The 21,247-nt window shown below is 34.1% G+C and overlaps 1 protein-coding gene across 3 annotated transcripts in view; it reads left to right on the top strand.

Moving 5' to 3' along the window:
* The window catches only part of LOC143234298 (cell adhesion molecule Dscam1-like), a 109,757-nt gene extending 89,938 nt beyond the window's left edge, over positions 1-19,819 (top strand). For 2 of the 3 annotated variants that reach the window (XM_076471545.1, XM_076471547.1), the window contains 8 exons: positions 159-396; positions 1,906-2,004; positions 11,166-11,357; positions 11,773-12,069; positions 14,303-14,473; positions 15,386-15,564; positions 15,911-16,059; positions 18,361-19,819. In XM_076471545.1, the coding sequence (XP_076327660.1) occupies positions 159-396; positions 1,906-2,004; positions 11,166-11,357; positions 11,773-12,069; positions 14,303-14,473; positions 15,386-15,564; positions 15,911-16,059; positions 18,361-18,448 (1,413 nt within the window). In that variant the 3' untranslated portion in view covers positions 18,449-19,819. The remainder of the gene's footprint in view (positions 1-158; positions 397-1,905; positions 2,005-11,165; positions 11,358-11,772; positions 12,070-14,302; positions 14,474-15,385; positions 15,565-15,910; positions 16,060-18,360) is intronic. The other variant, XM_076471546.1, reaches the window with a different exon arrangement.
* Positions 19,820-21,247: the final 1,428 nt, after the last annotated feature.

Here is a 21,247-nt window from a genome sequence, read left to right as displayed (position 1 = left end):
CCTGACTGACAGATAACACATTAGTATACACTAGTGCGAGTGGTTAAAACAGGTGACTCCACCAGGTGGCCGTCGTCCTCCTTTCGGAGAAACCTGTATAGATCATATCACAAGACGTGAGAAAAGGTAAACATTATTTTTATGTTAATCCTTTACAGCCACCAAGACAAGCACATTGGAATGGAAGGATTATCGGGTATTATATTGGTTACAGACCTGCAAAAGAAACGATGTACTCGTACAAATCATTCGATGTCAAACACGTAGCAGAACAGGAACAGTTTCACCTGACAAATCTTCAAAGATCAACCATCTACTACATCACCATCCATGCTTTTAACGGCAAGGGATTAGGTCCAAAATCTGACGAAATAGAAGTAAAGACCCTGGATGATGGTATTCAATAACACTTGATTATATCATTTCGTACATCTAGAAAAACAAAATTCTATAAGACATGATACCGTTTCAACTATTTTTAATGGAAATTCGAGGAAGATGTTTGGATATATATATATTGCTACATTGAACTGATTTAGATACTGTTTTCTTAGTATAATTACTATTTGAGCTCTAATTTCATAAAATTGTCGAAAACAGGTGCCATTGGGCTGTTGTTTAGGGCATTTGAATATGTATCAAAACTTTCCGGTCAACACTTTTACTCCTAGTCTTTCCCGTAAAATTAAACTGATTTTAGACCAACCTTTCCTTGCTGGCAAGGAATATCGACTGGTTTAAGGGAAATCCATGAAAGCAGAAAACCAACTAATGTATGAACTATGAAACTCCAGAATCTATCTCATATTTAAACGCTCGTGTCTTATCTCATATTTAAACGCTCGTGTCTTATCTCATATTTAAACGCTCGTGTCTTATCTCACATTGTTTCAAACGTTGTACTCTACCTAACTTCCTGCCATCATCGTCATTGGATTTAAAATGGCGATTCTTAAGAAATAAAATGTTAGCCATACAAAAAAAAAAGAATAATTTCAGGTTTGTGCACGCACAATGGATTAAACTATAGTTTAATAAAAAAAAAAAAAACAACAAATGAACCAAAAATACAACATATTCAAGAAACTCTTTCACTTTCGCTGACTTGTACTCTGATTTTGCTGATTTTTTCAAGGAATCTTTTGAAGCGTTTGCGAGCATTATAATCATTCAGCATCCAAATAAACTAGGCACTTTAAAAATCCCATTGAAATTCCAGTTGTATTTCTGTTACGAATTACGTCTTCCCATAAAATAACGAAAACCACTAAGCGATGTTTTATTTTTAAAAAGCTTCATTAATTTAACGAATACTGATTAAGAGCTTAAAGTATTTTGTCGTATGATATCTAATATTTGATAAAAATGATTCAAAGTGTTCCACTAATTATCATAAAAGTTACATTTGTTACTTTTGGAAGGGACTCGCCCGCTGATATCTCGAAAACGTATTTGCAAGTAAATTATCCAGTTGTCCGTAAATCGTAAATGAAATTACCAACAAACACGATTTTGATTAAGAAAATAACCTCCATTTTGTTCTGTAATTTCAAGTATAAAACTAATGAAGATGGATTAGCAAGAGAAATTTAGAATGATGTGTGTGAAGAAACTAGATGAAATATGAGCAGACGATTTTCTGCTGCTGAAAACACAAATATGATTGATATTATTAGGCTTAATAGAAGGACTTAGTAGTAATAAATATATACTTTATGTCTCCGGAAACTAAGGGAACAGGCTATAGACATGGTTTTATTAGAGTTAATAATAACACTGAGTACCAACTATTCAACGTAATGTTTTTTTAAAGATTCATTAATAACTAATGTCACATGTGATAGTCATTACAATTTATGTACTCGCAATAAAAAGTTAATACCAATAACATTAACTGCCTTTCAGTTCCTCCTAGCGCTCCTCATCTAGAGATGTTATCTAAATCATCCTCGTCTGTCACTTTAAAATGGTCTCAACGAACAACGTTTGGTACCAGTGTAGTAGGTGAGTATAATAAAATACACCTTGATTTTTCAAAGCAGAATTACTCGTTACAATGCTTAGAAGAAAAGTGACATCTTACGTTATTCTTTCAGACACATCTTCGACTCAGTATCGCTGTTTGATTTTTTTTTCCCCGGATTTATTTGGGTATTACGTTTCAATTAAAAAAAAAAGAGTCAAATAGATTTATTTTTGTTATTTTAAGAATAACATTAAGATGCAATTTAACACTGTGTTTGGGTGAATTAGGCTTAGGTTTCTGTGTCTTCCAATCTGAGATCTTCAGAAATTGATGTGTATTACACTTTCCTCGTGTGATATATGTGTCAACGACGTATGCAATTCTATTCTAAAGAAACTCTTTCTCGTGGTTCTATGCTACATGTTTACATATTGTTTACTGAAAACGTTGGTAACTAGTTTACAGTGTTTTCACGTACAGTCGCATCTTGGTTAAGCAAGTACATATTTAAACACGCTACGTGTTAAAACTATATATATATATATATATATACAGAGGTTCATTGGTTTGGTTTGTTTGAGGGCTATCTGCACTAGTCGTCCTTAATTTAGCAGTGTAAGACTAGAGGATAGGCAGCTAGTCATCACCACCAACCGCCAACTCTTGGGCTACTCTTTAACCAACGAATAGTGGGATCGATTGAAGCCTAATAACGCCCCCACTGCTGAAAGGGCGAGCATGTTTGGCGCGACGGGGATGCGAACCCGCGACCCTCGGATTACGATTCGAGTGCCTTAAACACCTGGCCATGCTGGGCCAGTTAACGGCCAGAGCCATTGTTTTGTTTTTTTCTTGTACGTGGACATTGTTGGTAGGCAATGAGTTATGGACTTCCTATAGCAGGGTGACACTGACTAATACCTTACGTGATTTTCTTATGTCTTCATCATTTCACCAAATCACATAACATTAATTCTTGGCCACGTATTATCAGGATGCCATTATTAAGCTTCAAGAGCTCCCTCCTCTCTTAGTAACTCATCGATATGTGTTTATGCTTATGATGTTAAAAATCGGGTTTCGATACTAGTAATGGACACAAAATCAATAGAAAACAAACAGGTTGTTTCATAAATGCAACAAAAACCAGAATTATGAAAAATTCGATCCTCAGATTAACAGTTTTTAACTTCAGTCGAAAGCACATTTGTTATTTGTTTTATCTTTCTTTGCTAAACATTACATAACATCTGCGATAGCAAGATCGTGATAGTTTTCACAAAAATTGGAGATTGTTGTCTGTGAGGTCAAGTTACCTAAAAGGTCTGTATAATCTTTATTTTTCCAACACACACACACACACACACACACACACACACATATATATATATACCGAAGAAATGGTTTGTTCATTTGTTTGTTTTTCAATTTCACGCAAAGCTACACGAGGGTCATCTGCCCTAACCGTCCCTAATTTTGCAGTGTAAGACTAGAGGGAAGGCAGCTAGTCATCAGCACCCACCACCAACTCTTGGGATACTCTTTTACCAACGGATAGTGGGATTGACCGTCACATTGTAACGCTATCACAGCTGAAAGGGCGAGTATGTTTGGTGTGACCGGGATTCGAACCCGCGACCCTCAGATTACGAGTCGACTGCCTTAACCCACCTGGCCATACCGGGCCTTTTCATATTCTTAAATACACTAAATGCTTTTTACTTAAGAAACACGAATATAATTCATGGCTTTAAAACAAAACTCCATGTTCACAATGTCTCCTGTATGTCTTATTCTTTAAGGGGATGTCATCATGCATGCCAAATTAATCAAATTTTTAATGAAGATATGTAAACCAGAAAATTTACTGAAATTATACAATTATAATCAACTATAAATAGTTCTAATTAACATTCTGCCTCAAGTCGTCAGTTGGAAAGTTACAAGATCTGGTAAAAGATAATCACTAACAGTAGATATGATTAATGGAGTTGATTTATTATTATTTACACATTTTTTAAAGCGACATCAAGTGGCGTTTTTCTGAATAGGAACACTGTATTAAATCTATGTGATTAATAATTATATCTTTTTTCCAGAAGAATTATTTTAAAATTATTTGAATTTTTTACGTAAGAGTGTTTCAACGAGTTTGACAAATGTTTTGCACGACTATATCCTGTTTTGATGAACCTGTGGAAAATTCTATTGTGAACCTTAAGCAGCTTATATTTTGCAAGCACTCTGCTATAGTGACCCGAGAAATGCTTAGAATCGGTTTCGTTCATTTTTCCGAAGAGTTTTTGTTCTCTTTTTCTTGGTATATATATTTTACTTTTTATTTTCTATAGTAGTTGGTTCAGAATTAAGCACGAAGCTACCCAATGGGTTATCTGTACTCTGCCCACCACGGGTATCGAAACCCGGTTTCTAACGGTTTGTGTCCGCAGACCTGCCGCTGTGTCACTAGGAGGCTTTTTTTATGGTGAGGTTTCTGTGTTGGTTGATTCATCTATCCTTATACTGTCATACTTGTCTTCTCATAATTACCTGTGTTTTAAAGAGTTAGAACTATTATGAGTTATCATTGTGTTTGAGATTATTTTTGTTCCTTAAATATGTATTCGTCTGGTTTGATGTAGTCCTTTGATATATATTTCATGGCACTTTTTAGATAAGTTCAAGCCTAATAGTTGTTGTACTGTCATGCTGTTTTGTGGACGAATTTCCAATACTGAGAAAATGCTGAAGTCACGCTGGCACTCGAGTAAGTGGGAGTCATATGTGAAGTGACTTCTTGCTGAAGTTACGCTGGCACTCGAGTAAGTGTGAGTCATATGTGAAGTGACTTCTTGCTGAAGTTACGCTGGCACTCGAGTAAGTGTGAGTCATATGTGAAGTGACTTCTTGTCGGTTGTGGTAATATTTTTGGTAACAAGATTCTCACATTACTAAAACAAATATCTATACCTTTTGCAGACCTTCTTGGACTGAGACAAATTCCATTGACAATTACGAAGATATAACGTTCTAAGTTTTACCCTCGCTTAACCAAAACGTCTTTACTTTAGACGAACTTAGATATTAAACAAGTCATCAGGAAAAAAAACAAACTAAATGCCAAAGTTTGTGATGAAAAACAAAGATCAAAACAAATTACTTAAATAATCCATTTTCATATCAACACACAAATATGATCGATGTAATGGATTGAATGGATATCAGTGTTGTGTGGACAAACTGTCTAATTAAAACATGGTCGCCCTTTCAGCCGTGGGGGCGTTATAATGTGACGGTCAATCCTACTATTCGTTGGTAAAAGAGTAATCCAAGAGTTGGCGGTGGGTGGTGATGACTAGCTGCCTTCCCTCTAGTCTTACACTACTAAATTAGGGACGGCTAGCACAGATAGCCCTCGTGTAGCTTTGCGCGAAATTAAAATAAAATATAAAAATTAAACAAATTAAAACAGATGGATGGAATACGGGGTGTTTGTTCTTAGAAAAAGTAAAAAAATTAATTAATATTTAAAATATTATCACTAGCTGTATGATGTTTTCAGAGTGCGCTACAAATACATAGTAAAATGTTTATATATGATAAAATTATATAATTTTGGGGCATTAAGGCACAGTTTTATGTTTGGTGAAGTACACATTTACAGGTACGTTGTATTTAGTGATTGCTCCTTATAGAATGTTTTGAATACTGTTATTCAGAAACATAGTAAACAAATAAACAGAGAGGGAGAGACAACCGCCGGAAAATGAGCAACTAATAACAACGTTACAACATTAAAATTGTGTATACGTAATATTATATAAGAAGCTAGAATTGTTTTCCAGACTAAGTTTACAAAGAAGAAAATTATGCTGTTTCGGAAGTTTAATAGATGAATTTGTAATTGTTATTTTATTGAACAGTGTAAAATAAATATTACTAAAATTAACGTTTATTTTATTGTGAAATATATGGTGACGTACGTAGGGTAGGGGGCTCTGGTATGCTTCTCTTTGGAGCATTTTATCTAACTGTAGTAGCGTAGTGTAACGTAATTCCATTTGTCCTTATTTTGTGCAAACGTGACTTTGAAATCCTTCTGTTTCTTTTTCTTCACAACAGCCGCCACAAACCAACCACTTAGATAATATATATAGTTCTGGCCCGATTATAAGACGATCTTGAATATAAGGCAACCTCAATTTTCAGAAACCATGGGAAAATAAAAAACCCTAAAGTGTTAAAATGTTCCTTTTAAGTATGCCAAATCAATACTATAAGTGAACAGCCTTCAGGTGGATTATTTGCAAAAATTAATGAGAAAAATCTAGTGTGCATGCATAGACGTATGATATTTGGACATTCAGGAGTACCACAGGTTGGAGTAAGGGGAAGGGGCCTGTGGTCGGCCGCGATTATAAGGTGACTATGAATTTTACAGCCTAAATATTAATAAAAAACATTGCCTTAGAATCCTTCAATATGGCCATTGTCAATAAGGTATTATCTTACATTATCACGCCTGCTTGTGTTTTCTTAGTACTTGTTTAATTTATTCTTTGCTTTAACTTTTTCAGAATCGATGTTATTGGAGACATTTGTAAGCTAGATCTTGATCATCAGTATTTTTAAACATTAGAAATGTTTTGTACTATATTAAAAACATGCTAAAATTGTTGAGATTGAACGCACAACAAAAGAAGATTAGCTAAGTTGTTTTTTTTTTCAATTGTAGAGTATTTCTACGTTATTTCTTATGAAGTTTTGATTACTGTTCTGTGTGGTTGGCTCTTTTTCGTGAACTTCTTTGAGTCTGAATTCCTGTTTAGAATTTTGTTATATGTGAAGTTGATATTGCGATCGTTAATTCTAGCATAAAAACTAGAACAGAATCCTCGAATATACAGTTACTGGTGATTCTTTCTATTGGGTTATACATACATATGCAAAGGGTACATCTTACTCTTTCTATAAATTGAATATCTTACTTCTATACGTCTAATATGTCCGCATTTGCATAGTGAACTATATGCAAATGTTTTATTGTGTGCGTGTGCCTATTTGCATGTTTTTTGGCATTTGAAGAGCACTTTGTAGTTTTTTTGCAGTTGGATGCGTTTCCTTTCCGATTATTTGTCCAAACTGCAAGAAGTTATAACAACAAGTTTTTATACAAAAGTATGCTTTTTGAGTTAACTTTTTTTCTTTGTATTCTGAACACATTTTTACGAACAAAGTTATCTCACGGTTGGTTACTTTAACAACACTCTACTTCACTGTTAGTCACTGTGCTTGGACATTACTACTGGAAATAGGCAAAACTTGTATAAAACACCAACAAATAAAAATGAACAAATCAACATCGAAAATAATCTGTAATAAAGTGTTTTCTTCCTTATTTTTCTCTATTTTAGAAATTTTCTCCAGCAATCTCATCTTACACTCAACAGGTTGATCCTGGTTCAATGTTTAATGTGTCAGACTGTGGATTGAAAGGCCCATGGTTAGCTTACTTTTGCCTCAAAAAACAAACGCCCTTCACTCTTTAAAGCCGTGAGCTCACCACGAGAGTGTCTATTGAGTCCCACTATCCAGTTAGATCAGCTCAAACGTTGGCGGTGGCTGCTGTTACTAGCTGCGTTTCCTCTGGTTTATCAGTTCAACATTAAGGATGGTCAACACATATAGCCCTTATAAAGCTTTATGTGAATATCTGAAACAAATTAAACCAGTCCTACTCTGCCTTGCTTCGTATAAACTTCACTTTCTTGAATTTCAGGTGTTTAAGGCACTCGAATCGTAATCTTAGGGCCTTTATCGTAACTGTCAATAAATCGATCTAATGTTATTCAACATTTCGTCCAATATATAGCAACACTAGATTTAGTTTTTACCTTGACATCGTTTGATATCTATGAATTATATTTTCTGATATTATGAAAGTTATAACATGAGATAATTAAACTGAACTTTTGGACCATTGTCCACTATCTTTTATAACTTATATAAAATATTAGATACTGAGTTGGAATGAACAAGTAATAACATAAACAGAAGTTATATGATAGCTAATCACGTGAATAGTAGTGAATGCTAAAGTGGTTTCAATAAACATTTTAGTAAATGTGACGTTAGCATATAGTTGGAGTTTGTGAATTTATTTACATACGTTAATAAACATACTTTCAGAAACGTGGAGTCTAATAGAATACACCTTTAGTTTGAATAGTGAACTTAAAATTTATGCAGAGTTTGAACAGTTTATTTCAAATATTAAACAGTGGCATTATTTTATTTATACGCACACAAACACGTTAAGAGAAGGTTTATAATTCCCAAGACAAAGGTCAGACAATTCAAAACTTTTACGTTTAAAACTCAAGACGAATGTTGCTATTTTAAATAATAGTAAAATTAAATATTAAGTTCTGCTAAAAATAAATGATTGGTTGTAATAGTAATAGATATTACGTATGTTATAATCGTGTGGAATATTGTCTGAAAGAAGTTATGAACACTTTAGAAATTTGTTCAATGTTTCACAAGATTTGCGAACGTGAAAGAAGTTTGGAGGTGTGTTTGTCAATGAGCAACAACTTGGCATAAAAACAATTATATCAATCTGGATCCGAGTCACAAACGTGGAGTCTGCATTTACTTTTGTTGAGATGAAAAAGGAGAAACTTTTGTTCCATTCAGCATAAGAAAATTCATCAAGAATGTAAGATTACAACATAAAGTACTGCAAATACCATGTTCATCTATGTGTGTGTGTGTAAACAACATTGTATATATATATATGTATTATACTTACTATCTTGTCGATGTGTGCCTAAATGTAAACTGTTATCTAAATTTGGATCCCACAAAGATGTTCGTGAGTTTGTTGCATTACAGGTACGTCTTTTTATGCAGATAAGACTGCAGAATATTTATTATAAAAACTTGTAATGTGTTAGAAAAAAATATTGTGTCCAAAATTTTTTATTATGTTAAATTAATGATAGTTTTACATGCAATTAATTCTAGATATTGTTGACATGTTGAAACAATGGGCTCATCATCCCTCATGTATAGAAACACTAATCTTGCTAACTAGTTATACGGATAGCATAAAGATAAACTAGTGAAACAGCAAAATTTTGTGTGTTAAGTTACTAACGATTTAAATAAGCATCCTTTTCAGGATAATAAGTGACTCACATATAAAAGGTAAGGAAATGTAAAAAAGTATGATTAAATATCGAACTATTGAATTAGAGTTTTATACATAAATCGACTGTGGAACATAATTGAGTCTAACCATTCATTACATGTTGAAAAATGTATGATGATATTACCATGATTGTAGTTCCACTTCATGGAATTATGACGTCATTACTGCCTGTCATTGTAGACTAGGAACAACCCCTATGGTGACACTTTATGCAATTTGGATGTCATCATCTGTGGTGACATCACTGCCTATCCCCATTGCCTAAGTTTATCACAGATGTGGTGCTCTCTGGGGCAGATATATACAACTGCTCCCCTAGGTTTAAGTCAAAACTAAACTGTATATCGACTAGTGATTAACATGCCCGACTGTGATTTGTGGTTTGTGATCTACGTTCGCTAAAACGTTCTCTGTACTTTAGAGTTGTGATTACATTATAAACGTGATGATCAATTCCCACTATTTGATTAGATTAAAGTATACCAAGAGTTGGTAGTGAGTGCTGTTGACCAGGTACCACTTAATACTAATTGAATATTAAAGTGGCTTTCCGCAGCTATCATTTGCGATTTTGTTCGAAATTTTGAAGAGCAACAAAAAAATGTCGTGAAAAAATTTGCAGTCATGTCTTCCTGATCAGATATACTATTAAGATTAAAATTCGAAGATGAAAAAAGGTAAGCTAAAAATATACTCCATTATTTAAATTCAAATGAAAAATAAAGTGATGCTCTTATTAATTACATTATACAACTACTATTTCGTATAAAAATGTAAAACATGCATTATTTGTTAATTTTCATCTATTATTTTTTAAAACTCGATATCAGTGTTCTAACAAAATTTTGATGGTTTTAATAGATAAAAGTTTTACTTTCGATTCAGATTAAGATTACGTCTTTCAATATTATTTTTAGAAGGAAACAGATAGAGACATCATAAGAAACAAAAGTAGTTTCGAAAATCATAATAAGTTACTCGTAAAAAAAAAGATAAAAATTCATGAATTTATTCATTCTCTTTTTATCTTCTAATAACCTTGTTAAGTTAATGTAACAAAAACCATAACCTTGTTAAGTTGGTGTAACAAAAACCATAACCTTGTTAAGTTAGTGTAACAAAAACCATAACCTTGTTAAGTTAGTGTAACAAAAAACATAACTTTGTTAAGTTAGTGTAACAAAACCATAACCTTGTTAAGTTAGTGTAACAAAACCATAACCTTGTTAAGTTAGTGTAATAAAAACCATAACCTTGTTAAGTTAGTGTAACAAAAACCATAACCTTGTTAAGTTAGTGTAACAAAAAACATAACCTTGTTAAGTTAGTGTAACAAAAACCATAACCTTGTTAAGTTAGTGTAACAAAAGCCATAACCTTGTTAAGTTAGTGTAACAAAAAACATAACTTTGTTAAGTTAGTGTAACAAAAAACATAACCTTGTTAAGTTAGTGTAACAAAAGCCATAACCTTGTTAAGTTAGTGTAACAAAAACCATAACCTTGTTAAGTTAATGTAACAAAACCATAACCTTGTTAAGTTAGTGTAACAAAACCATAACCTTGTTAAGTTAGTGTAACAAAAGTCAAAAGCAATAGAATTGCCAAGACAGCCTGAACTACTACAATGTACATATTTTTTCTTATGTTAAATTTGTTTAGTAACTGTTAACAAATAAACATAGTCACAAAAGTCTCGTGGCTAATAAGATGTGATGAGACTAGCATAGGAGATATAAAGTAACTCTTAGACAATACAAACGTAAAAACTAAGATGCTTTATTGATTTCGTAACAGCTGACTTCAGTTACTTTTTTATACGTTGAGCTCAACGTTTCGTTCGACAGCTTGTGTAACTTCTTTTTTCAACCTTTTGTTTTTCCTGCTCGGTTTACTTTACTTGGTATTCTTGTTCTGCTCCGTTTAACCTAATTGGTAAATTTGCTACTGTCTCCAAGTAATTGCTGTATTTCTTCTTTCTCAGACTACACGCTTCATTACCGAGAGGAAAACGATCCCTCGGGTTGGATAGTTGTTCCCATAGCAACTCACCAGAATCAGTATATAGTACCAAAATTGAAGTGTGGGGCTACGTATCAGTTTTTTATGACGTCACACAATTCTGTCGGTAGGAGTGAACCAAGTAACAAGCTAAAAATCAGAACGACAGGAGCTGGTAATTATTATTTTTTGTATGTATCTGATTGTAATTAGTCCGCACTAATTAAGTTGTCTGAAAACTGTTCAAAAGCTACTGTGCAGGAGGTTTCAAATATTTTACTGGGCAATTGGTTTTGAAACAATTGCAAATAAACGTTTTGCAAATTAATGTTTTTGTACTGTAATATTCAGTTCTTAATACCTTGAGCTTAATAACCTCCTGGAAAGTGACTTTTATTCCGATTTTATTGTATTCTTTTCTTACGTCGACTTACCACATAACTTAATTTAGGGCAGTTTTAATACTTGTATTATACCACTACTACCAATTGAAATTTAGCCCTATAAGTGTTTCTAATAAACAAACACGTGACGAAGTAATTTGTAAAATTACATTTATTTTATTACATTTGTTCTGTGTTTTCTCTCAGCTCCTATCTCACCAACTCGAGAGGATTTCATAACTGTCAATACAACCTCAGCGTATCTGAATTTCTCCAAGTGGCAAGATGGCGGCTGCTCCATCAATTCCTATACGGTGAAACTCAGGCAGAAGTTTCGCAGCCACTGGAGGACTCTGGCTGAGGACTTACAGTTTAACAGCGGGTCTCCTTTTCCAATCCAGTCCTTGTCTGTGGCTACTTGGTATGAACTCTTAGTCATTGTACAAAGTTCCGCTGGAGCAACTGAGGCTATGTACGATTTTAGAACAAATAACAAAACTAAAGGTAATTTAAAAGCTTTGGTAATTTCAACCATCTTTTCTCTTGGTTAACGCGGACATCATCTTCACTTGCTGAATTCAAGTGTGTTTCTTAAAATTAATACACTTTAGATAATTAAAGTTTCTTTTGTGATGGCCCAGCGTGGCCTGGTGGTTAGTGCGCTCGACTCGTAAGTTGATGTTCGCGGATTCGAATCCCTCTCCCGCCAAACATACTCGCCCTTTCAGCTGTGGGAAAGTCATAATGTGACAATAAATTCCACTATTCGTTGGTAAAAGAGTAGCCCAATAGTTGGTGATGGGTGGTGATGACTAGCTGCCTTTTCTCTAGTCTTATTCTGCTAAATTAAGGACGGCTAGCGCAGATAATCCTCGTGTAGCTTTGTGTGAAATTTAAAACCAACCAAACAAAATAATTTATGTAGAAAAGTGGTATATCTATTATTTACAGACAGCGATAATTGTCAGGAAAACTGCAAAAAAATGTTGTTTTACAAATACGTATAAATTCTCATCTTATACATGTCAATCTTCCCAGTGAAGTTTACCATTTGCAAAACCGACATTAACTCCGCCCTTCTTTTAAAGCCCTAGTTACTGTTATTATGTTGATCAAGCTACGTAGAAAAGAATGGCAACCGGCGGGAATTCCAGCTTTCGACTTTGCGAAGTAAAACAAAATGTTACAGCCTCAACATCTAATAACGAAATTGAATATGACTTTGTGATACGTCCATAGCTGAAAATGTTAGTGTCACATCCCGAACTCCTGGCGCTTTGATTCATCATACTAAACTACAGTCCTATGTAACGTTTTGAATATTACAAGACAAATTACCGAAGTAATGCATTAAATCTGATATAATAATAAGAAAAAACACCTTCTTAACCAACCCATTCTATGTTTGCAACAATAATAACAATATTATTACATCATATTTTCAAACTACCCTCTTGAAGCAAGTAAAACATTACTTGATGCTAGGCAACACTATCGTAGATCTGTAACACATTGAAATTAAGAACGTACTTCCTTTTCTATAAGTAGTATCATACTATAATGGAACTCTTGCTTATATGATACTAAAAAAGAGTTTTTATTACGTGATATGCAACTCCCACTTCAGAAACGTTTTTATTCTGTGTGCATGTAGATTTGCAATAGGGGTCACGATTTTATATTTCGCTTCTGTTTCCCGTCACGAGAGCTTTATTTTTCTCTATTCTCAGGGTGCAGATATGACGTTATGAATACATCACATGCGGATCTAATACAGCGGTTTTACGAGTAATCGGCTAGTTTATATAAGATTCATTATATATATTGCACTTAACACATCACATTACTGCAACTAACATACAAAACTTGTAGCACCTTAAACTAATTTCAGCCTCAAGAAAACTAAGTTAGTGAAATATTTTCAGGAAAAATCTACGTCAGATATTTTACAATGAAACTTTGTTTTCCATCAGTTAAGGGTGTAAGAAACGTGTTGTCTCGTACTACTTTTTAGTTGTAGTTTAATGCAGATGCTTTAGTTATCATAGCTTATTGTTCAATGAGGCTAGCTGGTTGTTAACTGTTGGTAACTACTAGTTACACCAAATGAACCCTTATCTATCTAGGATCTTTCTTTCCTGTTATAAAGCTGGCCTATTGTTAATTATCTCCAATCGTCCAAGTCATTGTCTGTTCATTGAGTTAGCGGGTTGTTAGCTAATATTAAATATTCCAATACAGGTTAATGCCAAACGAACATTTATTTACTGAGTTTTTGTTGGTGTTTTCGTTCTGAAGCTGGTCTATTGTTAGTTATTTTCAATCGTATAAGACTCTGTTAGCTAAAGATGATTGAGTGTCCTAATTCTAGCACCTGAGGTTTTATTTGTGTTAATCTATGAATTTCAGAGTGAGTTTACATTTTGACCAAACAAAGAACAGTTGATACCATGTTTAACACCACATATTAAATGATCAGCGCAGTATAAGATGGATTACATTAAAGCTGAAGAAATCAACCGTAAGATGATGCTGTGTGATAGATGTGAATGTGTATGCCGTAGTAACATGTTAAATAGAGCATGTTGTTTTTCTAATTTGTTAAAAACTAGGTTAATGAAAACTTCTGATCGCATATAAACAAAGATAATAGGTCAACTTCAGATGAACTACGTCTCTCATAGAGTATTTTAACTGTTAATGTCATCTTAGTGTCTTATCGTGATTTATTTTTCAGAAACAGTATTTCGTGGAACTGTGGAGACACCTAAATCTCGAGCCAGTTTCTTTATTGTTGACTTGGAAATACTTATACCTATTGCTGTTTCTAGTTTCGTTGTCGTGGTGGTCATTGTCGTGGGTTGTGTACTTTGTATTCGAGAAGCACGAACTCGACGTTGGAGGAATGGTAAGTCGTCGCAAAATCATAGAAAGGTATTATGCAGCTGTATTTGTTTTGTTTTGTGAGAAAAGCTGCACAATTATCTGATTAAAATGTTCCCATGAACTTTAGCTTAAGCCTGCCTCTCATTCGAGGAGGATGCGAAACGTTGTGTAAAAAAAATGTGACGGACAAAATATACAAAACAGTTTTGAATAATGATCTTACAATGTTCTAAAAGGCATGAAAATACAGATGTGTTAAAACTTCGTTGTAATGACCAAAAAAAGCTACCAATTTCCTTTTAGCTGCACCTAGACGCAATTGTCTGTGTTTGTCAGGCATCATTTCCGTTCTCTGCTGGTACAGGGGTAAGTCTACGGATTTATAAAACTAAAATTAAGGGGTCGATTCCCCTTGGTGAACTCAGCTGATATCCCGATGTGGCTTTGCTACAAGAAAACACACGCATTATCCACTTTCTTAAAAATAAAGTGAAAAATATAAAAAAATATTCAAGACAACTTAGATTATTTACGTTTTGAAAATTGGTCAAAAATTATTTTTTATGCTTTCAAAAAGTAAAACTTTATTTCTTTTCCACTTTATCTTCTTTTCAAATGTTTGTCTTTATAATCAACATGCAATATATGTCTTATTATCATACGAATAATGAATTTGTCAACGAACTTTATGTCTCGTGTTCATCGAATTTAATTTGTAAATTCAGATGCAATTTTTTCTGAAGTAGTTTTACCTACCTTATTTACGTGTTTGATTTTTTTAAACAAAAGATTCGTATGCGAGACTCTTTTTAAATTAATGTTTAAAACGAACTGAATTATTTATTTTTTTGCTGTAAAATTATGAAACTGTTTGCAAATAGCAATTTTCTATAGAATACCATTTGACATATTTCTATTGTATTTGATCTATCAGAAAATCAAGTTTATGGGAAATCCACTCAAGATACGGTGCAAATGAAAGAAATTGGCAGTTCGCCAGCTTTAGACTACGTATCTAGTGAAGAAGGAACCCAGCGATCTTCAGCCTATTATCAAACAGCTAGTCAGTGTCCTCCAAATCAGTCAATGTTCAGTCCTCGGCCAGGTAGAGATGTGAGCTCACTTCCGCGTTTTCCAAAGTCTCATTTTATATTATACATACGTTTAATATATTTCCAGAATACACATTTCTTTTTCAAAATACAAATTAATTTTTGTTATTCAACTTCTAAAAACCATTTTGTATTATTTAATGGTTTCCATTAATGTCAAACATAACAAACAAGTGGATTTTCTACTAAAAACTTATAGTATTGTTGTTACTTTTATCGAGAAATGAGAGCATAAACTTAGACAGTTTCTTCACAGTTGCAGTTTAATATTGCAACAATACGTTATTTTTCTGCAAATTTGAGACAAATTTGCAATAAAAGCGCAAATTTTTAACTTTGTTATCTAGAGGAGGAACCACACCCATACGCCACACCCTACGATACTCTACCAGTGCCGCCATCTAGTGACAATCAACAACAACCAGGAACTTCTGGAATACGCACTCTCACAAGAAGGGGAAGAGACAAGCGTTCCAATAACCTCTACAGCAGACAGGTGAGAATGAAACGAAAGCGACATTTTTCGAATTTATTTTGAACCATATGTTATAACGCTACTTAGTTAAAGAAAATGTATTAAGAACCATTAACGTTGAAAGGAGAAATAAACCACGACCTATCACGCCAGAAAATATAATTATGTTAAATAATTCGTGCTTATTTATCCTTTTAACAATAAATGGAACTCTCCAGTTTGTGATACAAACGTCAAACACATTTAAGCATTGATTCTAAATTATTATACTAAGTTGGACCTCTATTCTGCAACTTATTATTATCCTATAAAACCAGTTGCTTCTAATTCGCGAAAGACCGTGATGACGATTATAAAAGGATTTTGTTTTCGCAACTTATAGTTTTTTTTTATGTTTTGAACCAAATATCAAATTATTCTACCTATACAAGTACGTAGATTACATTTATTTAGGCCCTGGCATGGTCAGGTGGGTTAAGGCGTTTGACTCCCCGTCACACCAAACATGTTCGTCCTTTCAGCCATGGGGGCGTTATAATGTAACGGTCAATCCCACTATGCATTGGTAAAAGGGTAGCCCAAGAGTTGGCGGTGAGTGGTTTTACACTGCTAAGTTGAGAACAGTTGACGCAGATAGCCATCTTGTAGCTTTGGCAGAAATCCAAAAAACAAACATACATATATTTAACTTGTAAATTATATTGTAATTCTATATATAAATGTTATAGTTGTGGTGACAAAAAAGAGAGTTTATGTTGACATTGAAATACATTTATAAGTTTGGTTCACTTATAAAACAATATTTACTCAGAAGGTACTTTCAGAAATTTAGTGGAAGTTTGTTTGTTTGCTGTTAAAATCAAAGCTATTCATCTGAAGAGTGCCTTGTTTGTGTATCGAACTGGTGGACGACTGCTAGGGAGATTTAGTTGGTTTGAATTTCGCTCAAAACTACTCGAGGACTATCTGTGCTAGCCGTCCCTAATTTAACAGCGTAAGACTAGAGGGAAGGTAACAACTAGTCATCACCACCTCTCGCCCAATTGTGGGCTACTCTTTTGCCCACGGCTGAAAGGGCGAGCATGTTGGTGTGACGAGGATTCAAACCCGCGACCCTCCGAGTAGGAGTAAACTGCCTTAACCACCAGACCATATCAGGCTAGCTTTAGTTTAATACCCTGGATATGAAGCAGCTACGTTTTATTGTCAAGGCCTTTAACTATATGTGGTGAATGTAAACACTGCATTTACCTTAACATCTAAAATATTTAAGGTGTTAAAAAGAAATAATATTAAAAATATTGCAATGTGTATTTAGAACCAGTATGTCTTTTTGTTCTTTAAGAAGTAAAAGAGGAAAAAATAATAATTACAAATTAAAGTAAATTTTTCTGATTTTTGTATGGCGGTGGGTGTTGATCACGAGCTGCCTTCTCTCTAGTCTATCACTGTTAAATTAGGGACGACTAGCGCAGATAGCCCTCGTGTAGCTTTGCGCGAAATTCAAACTAAACAAACCTGGTTTTTTTCATACGTTTTACATTGGTTAACAATATTTTTTTGTTTTACCTCCAAAACAAAATACGTAAACAACATATTGTTCTTACATACACAGATTCTGTTTTTATTCTGAAATCACTTACGTAAAACAAATGTCTAAACTTTTTATTAACACGGTTTGAGTTCAGTGTTTCATAAACTGTTGCCCCCGCTAGTACAGCGGTATGTCTCCTGATTTACAACGCTAAAATCAGGGGTTCGATTCCCCTCGGTGGGCTGAGCAGATAGCCCGATGTGGCTTTGCTATAAGAAAAACACACACACATAAACTGTTAATTGTTTCTCTAACCGTCACGACTGTTTTCCAAATTAATTTGCCCTCAGATATCTGAACGGTGTTTATGGGGAAGTTATAATGCTACAAAATAGGGTTTCAATATCCAGGTTGGGCGCAGAACAGACAGCCCATTGTATAGCTCTGTGCGTAACACGAAACAACCTAAACTGGTTAACATCACATTGTTGTTAATCAGCTGCTTGTTTGCTTTAGAACAAAGCCACATCAGGCTATTTGCTGCGTCTCTGGTGGGAAATCGAACCCGGAATCTTAACGTTATAAGTCTATAAACTTGCTGCTTTCCCAGCGGGGTACACTCTTTGGTGTATCCACCACGCAAGTGACTGATATGATAGGGTTTTTTAATAATGTTTAAACTGTTTCAGTAAAATAAGTTCTGTCAATTTTTACTTCTGTATATGTGACATCAAATGGGATATTTTGTAAAATAATACGCAACGTTTTTCCTTATCCATTTGTATTAGGATGAATCAACGAGAGCGGCCTTATGAAACGCTGGTTTTGAATCCTGACCCAACTTATTTTAGATCCAGTCACCAGTGGGATCTGTAAATAATGTTTAGAAGAAGAAAAACATATTGCGATGACGTAACTCAAGAAAATAAAAATGTGTGTGTTTTTTTTTTTATTGTGGCTACAACTTTATACATACTCAGATTGAAAATAAACAGCCGGAGAAGAAAAACAAAACAAACCAGGAGAGGACAATCCATCAAGTATCATTGTTAGAAAAACACTTAGAGATATTCTGTTTGGAGTTAATCGTCTTTGTTATGACCAGACATGGCCAGGTGGGTTAAGGCGTTCGACTCGTAATCTGAGGGTCGCGGGTTCGAATCTCCGTCACACTAAACATGCTCGTCCTTTTAGCCATGGGGGCGTTATAATGTTACGGTCAATCCCACTATTCGTCGGTAAAAGAGTATCCCAAGAATTGGCGATGGGTGGTGATGACTAGTTGCCTTCCCTCTAGTCTTACACTGCTAAATTAGGGACGGCTAGCGCAGATAGCCCTCGTGTAGCTTTGCGCGAAATTCAAAAACAAACAAACAATCGTCTTTATTTTCTTTTTGTTCCTTATAAAACAGGGCCGTCACGGCCAAGTGATTTCACTCGCAATTTAATGGCCGCGGGTTCCAATTCCCATCCTATCTTTCAGCCGTGGAGGCGTTATGATGTTATAGTCAGTTCCATTGTTTGTTGATAAAGGAATATTCCAAACGTTGGCGGTTGGTGATGATGACCAACTGTCTTCCCTCTAGTCTTTCACTGCTAAGTTATAAACGTCTAGCAGATAGTCCTCGTGCACCTTTGCGCGAAATTTAAACAAAATTAACATAACGAGTCGTCAATACTTTTTGTATTGTCACGGTTACTCCTTCATTAAAACTACTGGTTCTGATAAATTCCTCTGTCTCAGCAGTCATCTTAGATTAGAATGAAAATTGTTTTTAAAAAAATTGAATGCTCGTTTGCTTGTTTGAAATTAAGCACAAAGCTGCACAATGGGCTGTTTAAATGCATTAATTTTCCTATCGTAAAAGTATTTTAAAGGTAAGTACATCCAACCAACAGTTACCCAGAACATCCAACCAACAGTTATCTAGTACATCCAACCAACAGTTACCCAGTGAAATAAGGTGAAGTAGTTGTTGTTTTTTATATCGTTTCCCTCGATTTGTTTCTGTTTGTTTTCACTGTAAGAATTATTATGCCATCACACTATCTTTCATTTTTAACTGTTATGAATATATATATATATATACACACGTTTTCGTTTAAAAAGATTTTTGTCTATTGATGACAAGACACTAAGTTTTTTAAATGTTTTCTTCGTGTAATTTTATAAATAATTTCAAAAAGTAATTGTGTATTTCAACTGTGTGGACAATAATAAAACAACAAAAATATAAGTAAAATAAAGTCTCTTTCACATTAATAAAAATCTCTCTCTAAAAGAAAAATGTTCATATTATTATATAGCCATACTTATAGTTTGATTTTGTTGTGTATTTTGTAAAGACACTTTTTAAGCGAATATTTTGCTTCACATCAATTTAACCATCAGTGGGACAGCGGGATGTCTGTTGACTCACATCGCTAGAAACCGGATTTCGATATGCTTGGTGGCCAGAGTACATGTAGCCCATTGTGTAGCTTTGTGCTTAACTTCAAACAAGAGCAACAAACACATCAATTTATTAAGAACTATTAACATTGTTTCTTTATAACATTATACTGCTGTCTATAATTTGAATTTAAATTAGATAGAAAATATGGTCAATGAATGTTTGTCTATATCCATATTTAAGTGTAACTCTTGGGCTAAATAATCGATAAGCAATCAGGAAGGTAAAACAGTAAAATCGATGAAGATTGAAGAGCTTCGTAAGACAATTTATTGAAGGTCTGATGTGGTCTGGTATCATCAAACTAGATAAACCTCGTGCTCATATATAATCGACAAAATAAACAGATATTCGTGATAATTAAAAAGTTTATCTAATACAGAAAGAAAGGAGTTCATTGGTGCAAATAAAAGAGTAGGCCTAGTCGTGAATTCGTTGCGACAGAGTTAAACACCGTGAAGTCACATGTCAAACGTGGCCAGGAGAAAAACCACTGGAACAGTCAAGATAAGCCTTAATTTGGAATACAGTAGTTAGGGTGCATTCATGACTTTCATGCAAGTATAGTTGATAAGGTGTTGAGCTATACGGAGTGAATTTAGTTTAAAGAAAAAGAATAATTAGACAGATAATACAACTACAGTCAATCTTAAACGGGTAGAACCCAGTACAAAATATAATGGTAGGGTAACTAGCACCTTACTTCTCACCAAGGACAAATAAAAAATAACACCTTCTGGCGTATCTCAACAAAACACAAAAATGGCGGTGCCGACTAAAATATGAGTTCAGTATGGCTCCCATTTTATTATATTCAAATAAGTTTTTAATGGCAAGATAACTTATTGTATATACCAATACTAGTTCAGACCACACAGGGGCCTAACAATGGTGAGAAAGAAGGGGCACATGTGACCACATTATTGATATTTAAATTTGTTTTTCTTTTCGTATGGTCGCCAGCCCTTCCTTAGGATTGTTTCCCTCATCATTTAGAAAGTCAGGCGCACGTGCTAAATTATATTTATGGTTAGAAGAAAAGAATAAACCTCAATTAGTAGCTCTAGTGTTAGTTAAATATCTTTATAGAAAATACAAGATACACTAAAGCTATGTTCCTATCACCTAAAAACTGCAAAATACCTTGAAGCTGTGTCCCTACCACCTAGAAAATACAGGAATCATTGAAGCCATGTCCTTACTATCTACAAAATAGAAAAAA

Source organism: Tachypleus tridentatus, chromosome 12 (assembly GCF_004210375.1).
Source record: "Tachypleus tridentatus isolate NWPU-2018 chromosome 12, ASM421037v1, whole genome shotgun sequence".
Classification (NCBI taxonomy): Eukaryota; Metazoa; Arthropoda; class Merostomata; order Xiphosura; family Limulidae; genus Tachypleus; species Tachypleus tridentatus.
Note: the sequence above shows the minus strand (reverse complement) of the source record. Positions and strands in the feature narration are given on the sequence as shown.